This window comes from Mustela nigripes, chromosome 9, assembly GCF_022355385.1.
Source record: "Mustela nigripes isolate SB6536 chromosome 9, MUSNIG.SB6536, whole genome shotgun sequence".
Lineage (NCBI taxonomy): Eukaryota > Metazoa > Chordata > Mammalia > Carnivora > Mustelidae > Mustela > Mustela nigripes.
Genome location: NC_081565.1, coordinates 26,143,757 through 26,161,610, shown reverse-complemented (window position 1 = coordinate 26,161,610; position 17,854 = coordinate 26,143,757). Strand labels below are relative to the sequence as shown.

General features: G+C 34.9%; 1 protein-coding gene and 1 pseudogene across 1 annotated transcript in view; both read left to right on the top strand.

Annotated features, from left to right (window-relative positions):
* TMEM38B (transmembrane protein 38B) overlaps positions 1-15,528 on the top strand; it is a 58,269-nt gene extending 42,741 nt beyond the window's left edge. The window contains exon 6 of the mRNA XM_059411139.1: positions 13,495-15,528. Within this exon, the coding sequence (XP_059267122.1) occupies positions 13,495-13,710 (216 nt within the window). The 3' untranslated portion in view covers positions 13,711-15,528. The remainder of the gene's footprint in view (positions 1-13,494) is intronic.
* LOC132025061 (protein S100-A10-like) lies at positions 6,184-7,108 on the top strand (annotated as a pseudogene).
* Positions 15,529-17,854: the final 2,326 nt, after the last annotated feature.

Sequence of the window (17,854 nt, the reverse complement as noted above, 5' to 3'; positions counted from 1 at the left end):
TGGTTTTTATGCCTGGAGTCTAGAACCAATTATTCTGTCATTAAGGATCTATTTGATCCGTCTTGTCAAAGGTTTTTGTGTATTGTCAATCTTTTCAGAGGACCAATTTTTGGTTTTGTTGTTCCTCTCATTCATACTGTTTTACATTGCTGTGTCTCACATCACACGTTTTCACATATGTGCTTTTACTGTCATTCAGTTTAAATTCCTTTTTTTTTAAGATTTATCCATTTATCCGAGAGCAAGCAAGCAAGCATGCAAGCAAGTATGGGGAGAGGTAGAGGGAGAGGGTAAGATATACTTCAGCAGATTCCTTGCTGAGGAAGGAGCCTGATGCAGGGCTCAATTCCAAGACCCTGAGATCATGACCTGAGCCAAAACTTACAGACATTTAACTGACTGTGTCACTCAGGCACCCCAGTTTAAATTCCTCTTAACTTACAATTAGAATTTCTTCTTTCACCAAAAATGTTTAAGAGTGTATTTTAAAATTTCAGAAATTAAAAAAAATCTTTTAAACTTTTAAAAAATTTTCTTTAACTGCATTATAGATGGTGTATGTGGGTCTGTCTGTTATTCTTGTGTTTGTTGAGACTTCATTTCCTTTCAATATTGATGAGATTTTATAATTATTTGTATATATGAAAAGTAAGTATATTCTTTATTTTGGAGGTATAAGGAGCCTGCATATATCTATACATATGCTTGTTCATTATGTTTCAAATATATAGCAACTAATATTTTCCAGTCTGATCTATTAATTTTCTTTCTTCCTGAGAGAAATGTGTTAAACTTCTTCCTCCTCCTCTTCTTGTCTCTTTCCCTCTCTCTTACCTTCCTTTCCTTTCTTCCATAGCCCAAGCAAACTGAATATTCAATGATATTCAGCCCTTGTAGGGTCCTCATTTCATTCAAGGAGAACTCAGTTCTACTTTGCCAGCTTTCACAAGTCATTAATGTTTGTTAAAATCAAGTCTCAGATTAAAGAAATAGATGCCAATTAAGACTGTTGATGTAGGGAAAATCACATGGGCTTTGGAATGAGCATGTGAAATCCAGGTTTCACAATTTTGAGCAAGTCATTTATGTTTCTTAAGCTAGAGTTATACATATTCTAAGGGATCTATGGCTTTTTGGGGCAGAAACTGTACACAGTCATATTATAAATGTGATATATTATGTACCACTGGTTGATCTCAGTGTTAATTATTATAAACATTTTTAAGTTAAACAGGAATATATTATGGGCTAGAATTCAAAAGTCACATTTTTTTTTTTAAAGATTTTTTATCTGTTTGACAGATAGAGATCACAAGTAGGCAGAGAGAGAGGGGGAAGCAGGCTTCCCGCTGAGCAGAGAGCCCGATGCGGGGCTCAATCCCAGGACCCTGAGATCATGACCTGAGCCGAAGGCAGAGACTTTAACCTACTGAGCTGCCCAGGTGCCCCCAAAAGTCACATTTTTAAAGATGAGATAAAATCCGACGTTTTATATTTGGCATGCCTTTGTTTTGAGCCCTGGCAGGTTCACTTTTTATTTCACAAGAGATGATTAGAGAAAAGTTTGAGAGGCATGGATTATCTTTTGGCTCCTTGGTATAAGGAGTTATGGTGAAATAGTGTTATTGTGAAATAAAACACAGGGAGACTTGAGTGGTTAAGAGTGATTAAAACTGAAAAGAGGCTGTTGGATTTTGAAATGAAGAGGTATTTGGTGACCTTGGTTAAAGCTGTTTCAGTGGACTAGTAGAGAATAGAAAAGTGATTATAATAGACTGAAGTGAATAAGAGGAATTGAAGACAAAGCATAAAAACTATTTTAAAGGGATTTGGAGAGAGTATAAATAGAAGTAGCTTGGGAGAGCAGTTTGCCAATATCTGACAAAGCTGAGGAGTCACATATCTTGTGACCTGTTCATTCCTTTACTCCGTATAACCTACAGCAATAGGTCTCCCAGTGTGTGGTACAGAGCCCAACTTCATCAGTATCTCTGTTAGAAAATGTTTTAGCAAAGTAGCATTTTTTTTCTTTCAGATCCGTCTAATACCCAAGCCACCAACTCATTCTTTTGTGTACTCTGATTTCTCATCCTTATTATATGTGGTCTTTTATTCAAGGTGTCAAATATGAAAAAAATGGGGCTAAAGGATCTTAGAGAGAAAATTAATCTGACTGATTGACAGTATGTTTTCCAGAAATACAAAGGATGACTTCAAAGGGCTGTTACATTTATCGAAAACTTAGGAACAAGCTCTTTAAAAAAAATTTTAAAAACCTAACTTACTAGATTTTCATACAATAAAAAATACTCATTCTAAGATTACATTTTGATGAGTTTGACAAATTTATGTACATGTGTAATCATCACAATCAAGATACAGAGTATGTCCGTTACTTCAGAAAGGTCCTTGTGTATTACTCCAGTAAATCCCAACTATTGCTTGTAGCTCCAGGGTACCACTTACCTTGTTTCTGTCACTATAGATTAATCTTTTTTTCAAGTTTCATATAAACGGAATCATAAACTGTGTATCTTTTGTGTCTGGCTTCTTTTGTTGGGCATAATATGTTTTTTTAAGATTTTATTTGAGAGAGAGAGCACAAACTCAAGTAGGGAAGAGGGGCAGAGGGACAGGCAGACTCCCCACTTAGTGGGGAGCCCAACATGGGGCTTGATCCCAGGACCATGAGATTATGACCTAGCCAAAATCAAGAGTTGGCCTTTTAACCAACTGAACCACCCAGGTGCCCGTATTCAGCGTAATATTTTTGGGATTTGGATATTGTTGGATATTCCTTTGTATTGCTGAGTAGCATTATACACCTCAGTTTGTTTATCCAGTTATCTATTGACAGATTTTGGATTGTTTCTAGTTTTTTATTTTTCCAATAAGGTTATTATGAATAAAGTTGCTATGAACACATGTACTTCATGTGGACATGTATTTTCATTTCTCTTGGATAAATAACTAGGAGTGGAATTACTGGGTCATATGAAAGCATATGTTTAAAGAAACTGACACACTGTTTTCCAAAATGGTTGTACCCATCAAGCATTACTACCAGCAGTGTATGAGAGTTCCAGTTGTTCTACATCCTTGCCAATATTGGTTACTGTCAGTCTTTAGCTGTTTCCAATATATGTGGTGGTATCTCCCTGTAGGTTTTTTTGTTTTTGTTTTTTTTACAGTTCTCTAGTAGAAATTTGAGCATCTTTTCTTGTGCTTATTGGCCATTTATATTATTATTGTTAACCAGTGTTTGTTTAGTCTTTGCGCATTTTTGAAATTTGGATGATTTGTCTTCTTATTGAATTGTAACAGTTCTCTGTATATTTAGGATGCCAATCCTTTATGACATACATGAATTGCAAATTTTTTCCTCCTAGTTGGTAGCTTTCTTTTTCATTTCATTAAGATTGTCTTTAGAAAAGAGGTTTTTAATTTTGATGAAGTTCAAGTTAGGAAATTTTCCTTTTATGGCCCTGCTTTTTTGTATACTATGTAAGTAATTCTTCCATACCTACCCCAGGGTTGTGAGGATTTTTCACCTGTATTTTCTTCATACAGTTTTGCCCTTATATTTAGGTGTGTGATCCATTTCAAATTAAGTTTTATGATTAGTTTAAGATAAGGATCAGATTTATTTTTTCCATGTGAACACGAGTTTGTTCCAGGACTATTTGTTGTAAAGACTCTCTTTTCCCTCATTGAATTATCTTGGCACCTTTGTTGAATATCAGTTGCCCTTTTATGTGTGGGTCTCTTTCTGGACTATATTCTGTATACTATACTCTGTATACTATACTCTATAGTATACTTCTGTATACTATACTATACTCTGATTTAATGTCTATCTTTAACCAATACCAAATTATCTTATATAACTATAATTTTATAATAAGTCTTAAATCAAATAGTGTAAGTACTTCAAATTTATTCTTTCTCAAGATTTCTTTGGATATTTTAGGTGTTTTACATTTTCATCTAAGTGTTACGATTAGCATGTCACTTTATACAAAAAAAAACCCGACAAGGCTTCTAGGATTGTGACTGAACTTGTGTTGTGTTTATAGATCCATTTGGGAAAAATAGTATCTTAAAAATACTGAACCTGCCAGTCTATCAATATGATATATTTCTCTGTTTATTTAGGTCTTCTTAAATTTTTGTGTTTTCATTGTTTTACATATATTTTGTTAAACTTATCCTGAAGTAGTTAATATTTTTGGATGCCTTTATAAATAGTAATTTAAAAATGTTCAATTTTACAGTTTACATTGTTTATATATAGATTTATGATTGATTCTTGTTTTTCTTGTATCCTGTGACCTTTCTAAATTTACACATTAATTCTGGTATATTTTGTGTTGATTTCTTAGTATTTTCTACAAATGCAATCTTGTGTATAATTTTTTACTTTTTCCTTTTTAATTGATACTGTTTATTTCTTTTTATTGTCTTATTGTCCTGGCTAGAACCTCCAGTACAATGGTGAATGGAAATGGTTAGTGAGAGTAAACATCTTTGTCTTGTTCCTAACCTTAGTGGGAAGACATTCATCATACGTTAATATTGATGTGAGCTGTAAATTCTTATCAATATACTTCATCAGGTTGAGGAAATTCCTTTATATTACTAATTTGGTGAGAATTTTTATCACGAATTGGTTTGGAATTTTGTTAAATGCTTTGTTCTGGATCGGTTGAGGTGATTATATGGTTTTTTCTCCTGTATTCTGTTAATATATTAGATTACATTGATTTTTAAAAATGTTGTATCAACCTTTCATTTCTGTGAAAAACCCCATTTAGCTATGATGTATCCATTTTATATATTGCTAGATTCAATTTGCTGATACTTTGAAAAGACTTTTTTCCAGTGTGTTCATGAAGGATATTGGTTTGCAGTTTTCTTTGTAATTTCTTTGTCTGATTTTTATATCAGCGTAACACTTGGCTTATTAAATAAGTTGAGAAGTGTTCAGTTGTCTATTCTCTGAAAGCATTTATGTAGGTTTGATACTGTTTCTTGGTTCAGTGTTTGATATAAGACTATTTTCTATTCTACTTGTGTTCACTTGGTAAGTTGTATTTTTCAAGGAATTTGCCATTTTGCTTAAATTTTTTATTTTATTGGCATGAAATTTTCCTGGCACTTCTTTGTTACCCTTTTAATGTCCGTAGAATTTGTAGTAATGTCCTTGCTTTAGTTCCTGGTATTGGTCATTTGTATCTTCTTTTTAGATCAGTCCTACTAAGTGTTCATCAATTTCATTGTTTGTTGGAAAGACCCAGTCTTTGGTGTCATTGTTTTCTGTTTGATATTTCACAATTTCAGGTCTATAGTATGTCCTTCCTTTTACTTACTCTGGGCTTTCTTTATTCTTTTTCTATAAACAAAAGGTTGATAAGTTTGACTCCAACACTTTTTGAAAAAGTTGCATGGAAGAAAGTACCATGGACAAAGTAAAAAATACAGCTGTCAAATTGTGATGGAAGTACTTGTGACATATATCACAGAGGCTTATCTATGTAATAATAACAACTTCTTAAAAATTAAGGGATACATGGCCAAAAACCTGATAGAAGGATTAAAAGGAAGCTGTCAACAGACAATTCACATAGAGAAGATATGATATCTTTCAAACATGTGAAAAGATACGCAACACTCATCATTTGAGAAATTAATTAAAATAACACTCAGATATCATTTCTCATTTATCTGGCTGGCAAATTTAAAAAGTCTGGCTCTGTGTTCTATCTATAATGCTATGGAGAATCACGTACTTTTGGAATTTTTTGCTTTCAGTGTTTTTGGATATTCTTTCATGTTTGTTTTTCTCTTCAACTTTTTTCCAGCTATTTTTGCATATCAGTATGAACTTTAATAGCAATTTGTCTTGGGATGCCTGGGTGACTTAGTGGGTTGGGGCCTCTGCCTTCAGCTCAGGTCATGATCCCAGGGTCCTGGGATCGAGCCCCACATCGGATTCTCTGCTCAGCGGGGAGCCTGCTTCCTCCTCTCTCTCTGCCTGCCTCTCTGCCTACTTGTGATCTTTGCCTGTCAAATAAATAAATAAATAAATCTTTAAAAAATAGTAATTTGTCTTAACTCTATAAAAAACTTGTTGGCATTTTTTAAATTGAGATTGTATTTAATTTATAAATTAAGAAGGCAGTTATAGACTGGCCGCGCGTCCCACCCAGCCAATCGTCCCTGCTGCGCCTCGGGCCAAGGTTTCAACAGACCTCACCAAAATGCCGTCTCAAATGGAACATGCCATGGAAACCATGATGTTCACATTTCACAAGTTTGCTGGTGATAAAGGCTACTTAACAAAGGAGGACCTGCAAGTACTCATGGAAAAGGAGTTCCCTGGATTTTTGGAAAATCAGAAAGACCCTATGGCCATGGACAAAATAATGAAGGACCTCGACCAGTGCTGAGATGGCAAAGTGGGCTTCCAGAGCTTCTTCTCGCTAATCGCAGGGCTCACCATTGCATGCAATGACTATTTTGTAGTACACATGAAGCAGAAGGGAAAGAAATAGGCAATATTAGCACCACTCCTGCCCAATGAGAGTTCTTCCGAAGGGTCTCTTAAGGAATCTGTCACACAGCTTCCCTCTGTATAAAGGATTCCATTGGCAGTTGGAGACCCTCAGAAAATTTACAAATAAAATCCAACCCCCATTTGAGAATCAGAGAAAGAAAAGTCAGATAAGCTTTTGAGTTTTGATTTTTATATTGTTTGCATCCTCTTGCCCTCAATAAACAAATTCCTTTTTTTAGTTCCTCAAAAAAAAAAAAAAAAAAAAAAAAAAGAAGGCAGTTATATTACAAGGAGAAACAGAGTAAGACAGGAATGAGGACAGAGCTATGAGATTCTTTAATACTTAGAGAAGGAAGAATCAGAATGGGAAACCGGAAAGAAGTTGTTAGACAAGGGGAAAAAACCAAGATACAGTTTTAGGAAGAATAGACTCTAGTGAGTTGTGCTGAATGCTGTTGAGAGGTGTATTCAGATAGTATGTTAATGAAAACATGAATGAGGGACAGTGTTATTAGGCCCTTTGAGGGATACATATGGGCATATCAACTTGGAATAAGACCCAGACTCTATCCTTAAGATATTATGAAGAGAAATATGAGACATACACACTCTACTTTTATTTTTTTAAAAGATTTTATTTATGTATTTGACAGATCACAAGTGGGCAGAGAGGCAGTCAGAAAGAGAGAAGGAAAGCAGCCTCCCTGCCAAGCAGAGAACTGGATGCGGGTCTTGATCCTAGGGCCCTGAGATCATGACCTGAGCCAAAGGCAGAGGCTTAACCCACTGAGCCACTCAGGCGCCCCTACATTGTACTTTTAAACTTTGAGGATAGGGATCACATTTGTTTCATTTATCACTGTATTCCTGGCAGTTTGTTTAGTATTTTAGTAGATTTTATTTATTTATTTATTTAAATTATTTTTTAAAATTAATTTATCTATTTATTTGACAGACAGAGATCACAAGTAGGCAGAAAGGTAGGCAGAGAGAGGAGGAGGAAGCAGGCTCCGTGCTGAGCAAAGAGACCAATGCAGGGCTCCATCCCAGGACCCTAAGATCATGACCTGAGCTGAAGACAGAGGCTTAACCCACTGAGCCACCCAGGTGCCCCAAGTAGATTTCAAATATATATTTGAGTGACTGATAAATGGTCAAAAGCTTCTTTTAGAGGTCTCTCTGTATTGAATTCTTCCATACTTATCTAAGATTGTACTACCAGAAATGAACAATTTATTTACCCAGTTTATTGAAAAGGACATTTACAAAAATTGAAATCTTAAATTGTTAATTTATTTGACATCATCAGGGTAATAATTACTGATGCCTAAGTGAATGACATCACCAATGAAGAAAGCATAGATGACCAGAAAACATGGTTGAATATGCCACTTGCCATTGGGAGTTCATTCAAGGGCAAGGAGACTTTTATTATTGGAGGTTGTTCAAGGGCTTAATGGAGTAGACATAGGAGTTTCCCTGCAAATAATTGGATCTGGGGACTCAGAGACAAGAAGAAGTATGTTCTGGGTGGAGAGAGAGTAATAGTGCAAATTTTGCTTATATAGATTCATTCAGTTCATGTGAGGTAGAAATTAGGTTTATTCATTGTACTCTGTGCTAGGCTCTGTAGAGGATCTAGAAGTACATTAAGTACTGTTTGTGCCCTTAAAGAACTTAGATTGTATGTCACAGTTTTCTGGGCATCTTTGAAATTCTGTAACATGAGATATTACATAAAGAATGTGGAAGAGCTTTTAATAGTTTTTTTTTTAACTTGAATTAGTTTATATTTTAGGATATGTTGTATATATGAGATTGTCTTTAGGGTTTCTACTTTCTTTTCCTTCTTTCCCTTTTTAAGCAATAGACTGGGAAATCAAATGCTATTTAATTTAGGGATTATGCTTTTTCTGTTAATAGTTTGCTAAATAAGGAGACAGTTTTATATTTTATTTGTAAAAGAATAAAGGTTCATTCCATTTGTTACCATTATATTTGTGTCACCTTGCTGAATCAAGACCTGATAAGAGGCTGAATTCACAGAAGTTTGTCCTTGAACCTCATAAGTCTATCTCAGCAGTAATTTCTGATGCCAGCAATTCTTCTCAGCTGAGTGATGAGTCTACTGGGAGTGGAGATTCTATTAAAACACTCGACTTTGAAAAATACCGTAGTTCATGTTCTCAGGAAATACTTTAGATCCTGGCAGTCTTCTCTTTTAGTGTTTGTAAAAAGACTTTGCTGTTTTCCTGACAGTGGACAGTGGTTTTTAGAATTTTTTTATTTGTTATTGGCAGTCCATGAAGTCAAGCTATGACCAAGGTAATCTTGCTAGTACACCTTATTGTAACCATTCTAAAGAATAATTTAATATAAAGAAGTTCTTCTTAGATCTTACCCAATAATGACATAAATTTGTAGATGATATTTGGACTCCTTTTTTTTTTTAAGATTTTATTTATGTATTTGGCAGAGAGAGAGAGACACACACACAGAGGGAACATAGGCAGGGGGAGTAGGAGAGGGAGAAGCAGGTTTCCTGTTGAGCAAGGAACCCATGCTGGGCTCAGTCTCAGGATCCTGGGATCATGACCTGAGCGGAAGGCAGATGCTTAACGACTGAGCCTGAGCCACCCAGGCATCCCGTATTTAGACTCTTCTTTCTCTCTCCAGGTGACCACATTCATATTCATGCCTTTACCTTTTACTTATCTGGAAATGACTTCCAATCTGTATCTCATACTTAAATATTTGTGACAAGATCTCCATCCCTGCATTTATTCTTTTATGTTCTGTAATTACTGGTTTACTCTGTCTCTGACCAGCCTCTGACTACTGTGTAAGGGCTTTCAGGGACTATATTCAGTCTTTTTCTGGCAGCCAGGTATAATGAACAAGCAGATTATTTTAATCCTGTCAGTAGTTGCTTTTAGGTTTTGTTCAAGCTGTTCTGTTTTGGGTTTGCCCTTCTAGATTGTGACCCTTTTGGGGTCTCAGTTTAAACTTGAGGTATATCTCAAGGCAGTTCCACTTTGGCTGGTCTTGAACTCCAACCTTAAGTTGGCTGCTGAAGTGTCTGATCTACTTTAAGGCTTCCATATGTTGCTATCTGCTGGGTTTTTGAAATCTTTCCGTGTTTGCATAGTTTAGGATTGGTGAACTTCTCCAGGGCAAGTTATGTGTGGATCTTTGGGCTTTTTTGTGGTTCTCTTCTCTTTGAGCTGTATTGCCCTCAAGTCTCAGATGCTTTGGCCTTCTCACACTGCGGCCTTTGTCTCCTTAGCCCATTTTGGACTTGGGTTTGCTGTGAATTGACACATATCATTTAAAAGAAAAAAGGTTGAATGTGGACCTCACCTTACTCAATTAACTTTCTCTTAGGGGGAATCATAGCCCTATTAGGTTTGACCTGATTTGTTATTCTCCACTGCCTTTTAATGGTTGTTTTGTGTATTTGTTTTTTATATTGATTTTGGTGAGAGACTGGGTTTGTTTGATATAAGGCATTTTTTAAAGTGATGGCTGGCTTGGGCCCCATGAGCATGCATCTTTTAAAAAGTTTGTTATTTTGTTTTTATTGAGAGCAAAGTTACAAAACAAAATGAACTATTCATAGTATACAATTCTGTGACATTTTGTACATTCACAATGTTGTGTGTTGTGCATTTTTAATTTATCTAAATGATAGTACATTATAGCTCTTGTTCTTTGTCTCATTTTCACCTAACAGTATTTTTAAGAATTTTTCTGTATTACTTTTCTATGTATTTCTTTTAACAGTTGCACAGTATACATTTCACTTACGTGTTCTTGATGGACACCTGTCTCCCAATTCCTCACTACTAGACAGTATTGCAGTTAGTAAGAACTTTATTCTTTTTATTTATTTATTTATTTGAGAGAGACACAGTGAAAGAGGGAACATAAGCAGGGGGAGTGAGAGAGGAAGAAGCAGGCTTGCCACTGAGCAGAGAGCCCAATGTGTGGCTAGATCCCAGTACCCTGGGATCTTGACCTGAGCGGAAGGCAGATGCTTAATGACTGAGCAACCCAGGGGCCCCAGTAAGAACTTTGTTCTTGATTCCATTTTCCTCACCAAATGGATTCGGTAGGGTCCTCTTGTGGAGATTTGATTCCAAAAATTTCTAATTTGGTTCATTATCTTAGATCTGCTGGAGGAATTGTCTTTTGGAAATTCTTGGGCTTTTCGGAACCATTCTAGTCTTTAACCTTCTCCCCTCAGATCCATTTTGGTACCCGTCTAATTTTTTGAGTAAATCTGAACATCTCTAAACACTGTGCATTTTGCCAGATAAAGAATTGGTCGCACTGGGCGCCTAGGTGGCTCAGTGGGTTAAGCCTCTGCCTTCAGCTTAGGTCATGGTCTCAGGGTTCTGGGATCGAGGCCCACATTGGGCTCTCTGCTGGAGGGGAGCCTGCTTCCTCCTCTCTCTCTGCCTGCCTCTCTGCCTACTTGTGATCTTTCTCTCTCTGTCAAATAAATAAATAAAGTTGTTAGAAAAAAAAAATTGGTAGCACTTTATGTTCCATCCTTTTATGTCTTCATGCTTTGTATATACATGTGGGAAAAATTGGATGACTAGAGACTTTCTACTCTCCCTCCTAAGGGTAGTATTCTGCAATTTACTGAAAGTCTGTGACCTTAGATGATGATAGAATGCATTGTATGTAGTGACTGAGCTCAAAATCTGGGTGTTCCAAACTGCTTTACTGCTTATTAGTTCTATGACTTTGGACAATTTACTGAACCTATCAGCCTTGGTCCACATCTCTATGCTGAGAGTAATAGTAGAATAATTGTTGGGTTAAGTTTAAAGAGGATAGATCATATAGAACACTTATCAAAGTTCTGGCACATGTTAAGAGCATAGTAGTGGTTGCTGTTATTGGTTGTTTTGTATAGACTGTAGATGTTATTTTATCTTCCTGTTTCCTTTGAATGCTAAATGTATTTTTGTGGTTATACTGCTCATTTGGCACCCCAAAATATGGTACCTTGTATTATTATTATTGATGAGTCATATTCTTTTGCTTTGGTTAAGTATAACCAAGTCTCTGTAGAGAACAGAGATTTTCTAGAATCTAGCTGAGTTTGTTTCTCCAAAAGATTAAAGAATGTATTTTCTCTAAGAAATAAGTCCATGCATATATAGTCAATTAATTTGTGACAAATGGGTCAAGAATACATCATGGAGGAAGGATGGTTTCTTCAATAAATGGTGCTGGGAAAACTGGAGAGCTACATACAAAGAGATGAAATTGGACTACTGTCTTACATCATACACAAAAATTAACTCAAAATGGATTGAAGAACCAAAACCATAAAACTCCTAGAAGAAAGTATAGGTGGTAAGCTCCTTGACATCAGTCTTGGCTATTTCTTGGATCTGATGCCTAAAGCAAAGATATCAAAAGCAAAAATAAACAAGTGGAACTACATTAAGCTAAAAAAAAAACTGCACAGCAAATTAAGAAAAAAAAATAACTGTACTGCAAAGGAAAGGAAACTGTTAGCAATATGAAAGGGCAACCTATTGAATGGGACAAAATATTAGCAAATGATATATCTGATAAGTGGTTAATATCCAGAATACATAAAGAACTTATACAACTGAATAGCAAAAGAACAAACAATCCCATTAAAAAATGGATAGCTCTGAGTGGATATTTTTCCAAAGACATACAGATGGCCAATAGGTATGTGAAAAAATGCTCACCATCACTGATAATGAGGAAATGCAAATCAAAATCACAAAGAGACATCACCTCACACCTGTCAGAATGGCTGTTATCAAAAAGACAAGAAGTAGCAATGTTGATGACGATGTGGAAAAAAAGGGAACCCTTGTGCACTGTGAGTGAGAGTGTTAAGTTGGTGCAACTGCTGTGTGAAACAGTATGGAAGTTTCTAAAAAAAAATTAATAGAACGGGCGCCTGGTGGCTCAGTGGGTTAAAGCCTCTGCCTTCGGCTCGGGTCATGATCCCAGGTCCTGGGATCGAGCCCCACATCGGGCTCTCTGCTCAGCAGGGATCCTGCTTCCTCCTTTCTCTCTGCCTGCCTCTCTGCCTACTTGTGATCTCTATCTGTCAAATAAATAAATAAAATCTTAAAAAAAATTAATAGAACTACCATATGATCTAGCAGTTCCATTATGGATATTTGAAGAAAATGAAGACACTAATTCAAAAAGATGGATGCACCCCCCATGTTCATTGCAGCATTATTTATATCAGCCAGGATAATAGAAACAACCTGTCAGTTGATGGATGAAGAAGATGTAATTTATATGTGTGTGTGTGTGTGTATATATACATATCTATACAATGGAATATTCAGCAATAAAAAGAATGAAATCTTGCCATTTGCAACAACATGGATGGATCTTGAGGACAGTAAGCTAAGTGAAATTAGAGAAAAGCAAATACTACATGATTTCACTTATATGTGAAATCTAAAAAAACAAATGAACAAACAAGACAAAACTAAATATAAGAAATAGATTGGTGGCTGCCAATCTATTGGAGGCAGAGGGTTGGGGAAGTGAAATGGATTAAGGGACTCAAAAAGTACAAATGTCTGGTTGTAAGTCATGGGGATGTAGTGTGCAGCCTAGTGACTATAGTTAATAATGGTATATTACATATTTGAAAGCTGCTAAAAGTTCTCATCACACAAAAAATATGTAACTGTATGGTGACCTATTGTGGTGATCACTTTGCAATATATACAAATATTGAATCATGTTTTACACCTGGAACTATGTCAATTATACACAATAAAATTTTTTTTAAAGAGTAAAAAATAAGAATGTGTTTTTAATCTTTCTCTCTTTTTAAATTTACATTCTCTTCTCAGTTTTGAGAAGTAGAAAACATTTGTATTTCAATTCAAAATTGAACTTTTTTTTTCCAGATAACCATGATGATTACAGAGAATGGTACTGTGCCTTTTGCTTCTTTCGAGGATACAGTGAGTCGGATGCTGTTTGGCTGGCAGCAGCAATTTTCATCATGTGAAAAGAAAAGTGAAACAAAATCATCTTTTAATGGTACTGGCTCATCGACCTCAAAACCTATAGCTGATGCTTCAGATACTGTTAAAAAGAAACATACTAAGAAGACTGAGTAAATTTATTTTATGAGCTCTAAAGGCAGAAATTTTTTTTCTTACCTACCTGTCTGATTGTGATAAAATTTCTATGTAAATGATGTGAAATAAAGATTATATATAAGGAATGGAGGTGACAAAAAGAAAGAACTTCTTTCTGTTTGAGGGAGATTGTCTCTTTCTGGATTGTAATTCGTGAGTGTTATGAGTATATCATGTGAAATTGTTTTCCTAAGTTATATATAAAAGATTCTGTTGTGATTATTTTAATAGTTTTATATTGATAAAGGGGACTAGATTTTTTCCCTAATGTTAGAAAAAGTAAACTTACTATCATTGCAAAATAGTAAAAATTAAAGCCTTTGTTTTATTTAGGTATCTTCATACACATTTTTAATTGAATCTATCTGAGCTTTAGTTCAGCAAAATTAAATTTACACTTAATATTACTATTATAATTCCTAGATATGGAATACAATTTCTATTTAACTTTGAGAACTGGGAAAAGTAAACCTTACCTAAACCACTTTATATTAGGAATGAAAATAAATGACTAGTTTTTATTTCAGATATAAACATTGTATTTTTTAGCCCATATAAAGTGGAAAATATTTGAAATTTATTTAATTTTTTAAACAGTAGTATTTTTCAGCAAGAACAGAGTACTGGTATGAGTCTCAATCTGAAGTCTATGTCATGCCCTTGTTTATAGTGTTCCTTTTTCTCCAGAGAAAATCAGGGGTACAATTTTTAATAAATTACTAAGCCCATGTTTTGCTTTGCAACTTTCATTTTAGGAGCCTATTTTTTTCTCTCTTAAAACACATTCATTTTAACTGTGAAAGAAATTATTGCCAGCATTTTACATATTCTTAACTTTTTTCTTTTCTTAGCTGGCCTGGATACATCGATGGTAGTATCTTTAATGATTCAGCATTTCAGTTTAAAACTTTTCCCTTATGTCTCCTTTCTTTTTTTTTTTTTTTTTTAATTTTTTATTTTTTATAAACATATATTTTTATCCCCAGGGGTACAGGTCTATGTCTCCTTTCTAATGGGTACTTTTCAGTTTTCTAGTTGGGTGTCTTCTTACTAATTTGCATATGTTTGTTATATTTTAATCTACATGTACGTATATTATTTTATTTTAAATTAAAACTAATTACCCTTATGTGGAAATGCTCAGTTCTAATGAGAATTGTCCTTGAGCATTTGATATTAACCAGCTAACCAAGAAGAAACATAAACTAAAACCTCATATGAAGAATGATGTTAAGTCTGTCCTTACTGGCAAAAAAAAAAAGAAGAAGAAGAAGAAAGGGTCCTAAGTAATGTTAAATGTTAAACTGTCTTGCTTTATTTCATAGCTTAAAAATCTAGTTACAATTTTAAAACACTGCGAAAAACATGTTTTTTTTTCCAGCCAAGACAATGACTCTACCTGCAAAGAGTTAGTATGTACATAAGTCATTTGGGAATGGCATAGAAGTACTTAAATCACACTGAAGTTAGAAATTTTTTAAAAAATGTTTTTTAATATAAACACCATCAGGGTACTATTCTTTTACTTGTTAAATCAAAAATATTTTTTAGGGGGAGGACCTTTGATAGCCTTGGGATGCTAAGAAGTTTATTTTCAGTATTGTATCAGAAAGCATTAAATATTTGGGTTTTGTATTATATTTGATACTCTGGTAGTTAAAAACTTTTCAGAATTAACATGGTACTAATTATTGAATTAGCTTTGAAGTGTGGGTTTAACTATAGTTGAAATGGTAGGAGTGTTGTTTTACACTTGTATTAAAGACAAATTTATTAAAATAAGTTATTTAGCACCAATGGAGTATTACATTATTTTTATTTTTTTGTTTTATATTTTTCTTGAGTTAGGAGTTCAGAATTCCTCTGGCATTTTAACTGATATACAGCATATATCCATTGAATACTGTCTAAATGGAATATTGGCACAAACTATTAATTTAGATGTGCATTCTGGAACCTTCAATTCAAGGTTCTTAGAAAAAAGCTACTGGAGAACATGGCTTAGACTTGAAACCTCCCACTCCAAATCTACTCATGTTACCTAGACTAGAGAGTTCACTAGGTTTGCAAAAGCAAATTCTTTCCCAACATGTAGCATGTGTGAGGCCTATGGGCCTGTTTCATATGGCCAGTCCTAGGGAGCAGTGAGAAAGTCAAGACCTGGTAGTTCTCTTTAAGTAACAGGAGACAAGATGCTGGTAAGAACATGGGCTGGCTTAGCTCAGTGGTTTCACCTTCTAGTGAAATGTGGCCAAATTAATATCAAACTTTGATTTATCAGATTAGTCACTCTTCTTCGCTGAGAGAGTAAGGGTAGGAGAGGGCTGAGATATGTAGAGTAGGTGGATTTCAGTGGGAATTCCAGCCTCCCTTTAGGCAGAGACCAAAAGTGGATATGAGAGAAGAAGGGAGATATTCCTCCTCTACTGTATTTCTTTTCCATTTCTTTGAGGCCAGACACTTCATTTAAATCTACCTCAAAGCTCAAATGGATTGCAGTTGAGTGATATGTTGGAAATGGAATAATGTGTTCAAGAATACTTTCCTTCTCCCCACTGTTCTCTTAGAGTTTACATTCCACTGGTGAAGAGTCTCACAATAAACAAGTGTGTTCCTGTGGTGATACGAAACGTTATGAATAGATATTAAGGAGGACACAGAATAGAAAGTCAGGGACTTGGGGGTGTTGGCTGAAATAGCATTGTTAGAGAAGGCCTTTCTGTTAGCAGAGACCTGAAGAACACATGAGGGAGCAGGCCAGGCAGATATCTGGGTAAGTATGAGGGTCATTCGGTTTCTTTACATACTTGAGTTAGATTATGTATTTTTTCCTAAAAATTTTTGAATTTGTTTTTCTTAAGTATGATTTTACTCTTGTGGTTTTTAATATTTTTAATTTGTTTTTATTTTTGCATTTTTTTTCTCTTGAGTAAAATTTGCATACAGTGAAGTGTACAAATTGTAAGTATACACTTAAATAGTTTACAAATCCATTCTAATCAAACTTCTATCAAAATATAGAACATTATCAGCACCTTGGGAAGATCCCTTCCAGTTAAACCTGCCCCCCCAAACTATTCTGAATAGAGTAGAATCCAATCAGGCAATATATTCTCTTTTTCATAAGACTGCTATCATACTCAGCATAATGTTTTTGAGATTCATTCATCTTGTTGCATTTATCAGTAGTTCATCCCTTTTTAATTTCTTATACCACATTTTGTTTATCCTTTTGGTGGTCTATTTCTGGTTTGTGATGTTCTGAATAAGCTACTATGACCATTTTTGTATAAGTCTTTTGATGAGTATATGTTTTTATTTCTTTTGGGCAAATATCTAGGAATAGAACTATGTTTAGTTTTATTAAGAAAACTGGTAGGGCGCCTGGGTGGCTCAGTGGGTTAAGCCGCTGCCTTCGGCTCAAGTCATGATCTCAAGAATCTGGGATCAAGTCCTGCATCAGGTTCTGTGCTCAGCAGAGAGCCTGCTTCCCTCTCTCTCTCTGCCTGCCTCTCTGCCTCCTTATGATCTCTGCCTGTCAAATAAATAAATAAATCTTAACCAAAAAAGAAAAGAAAAGAAAAGAAAACTGGTAGACCTTTTTAACAAAGTGGTTGTATGATTTTATACTCCATAACTTTGTATGAGAGTTCCAGTGTTCTACATGCTTACCAAAGGTTAGAGTTGTTAAACATGTTAATTTGCCCATTTCCAATGGGTGGTTTACGGTTTTTTATGTTTGAAATATGTATTTCCCTGGTGATTGATGATATAGAGCACTTTCTTGTGTGCGCTCATTGGCCATTTGTTTATTTCATCCTGTGAAGCGTCTGTTCAAATCTTCTGTCCATACTTTATTGGGTTTATATTTTTATTATTAAGTTGTAGGGGTTTTTATGTATTGTGGATATTGATCTTTTGTCAAATACCTATTTTGCACATATTTCCTTTCTGGTCTGTGGCTTACCTACTCATTTTTATACTGATGTCTTTTAATGAACAGAGGTTTTTAATATTGCAGCGGTCTAATTTCTCAATATTTTATTTTACAGTTACTGTTTTCTGTGTCTTAAACTTTTGCCTACCTCTAGGTTATGAATTATATTTGCCTGAGGAACTCCAA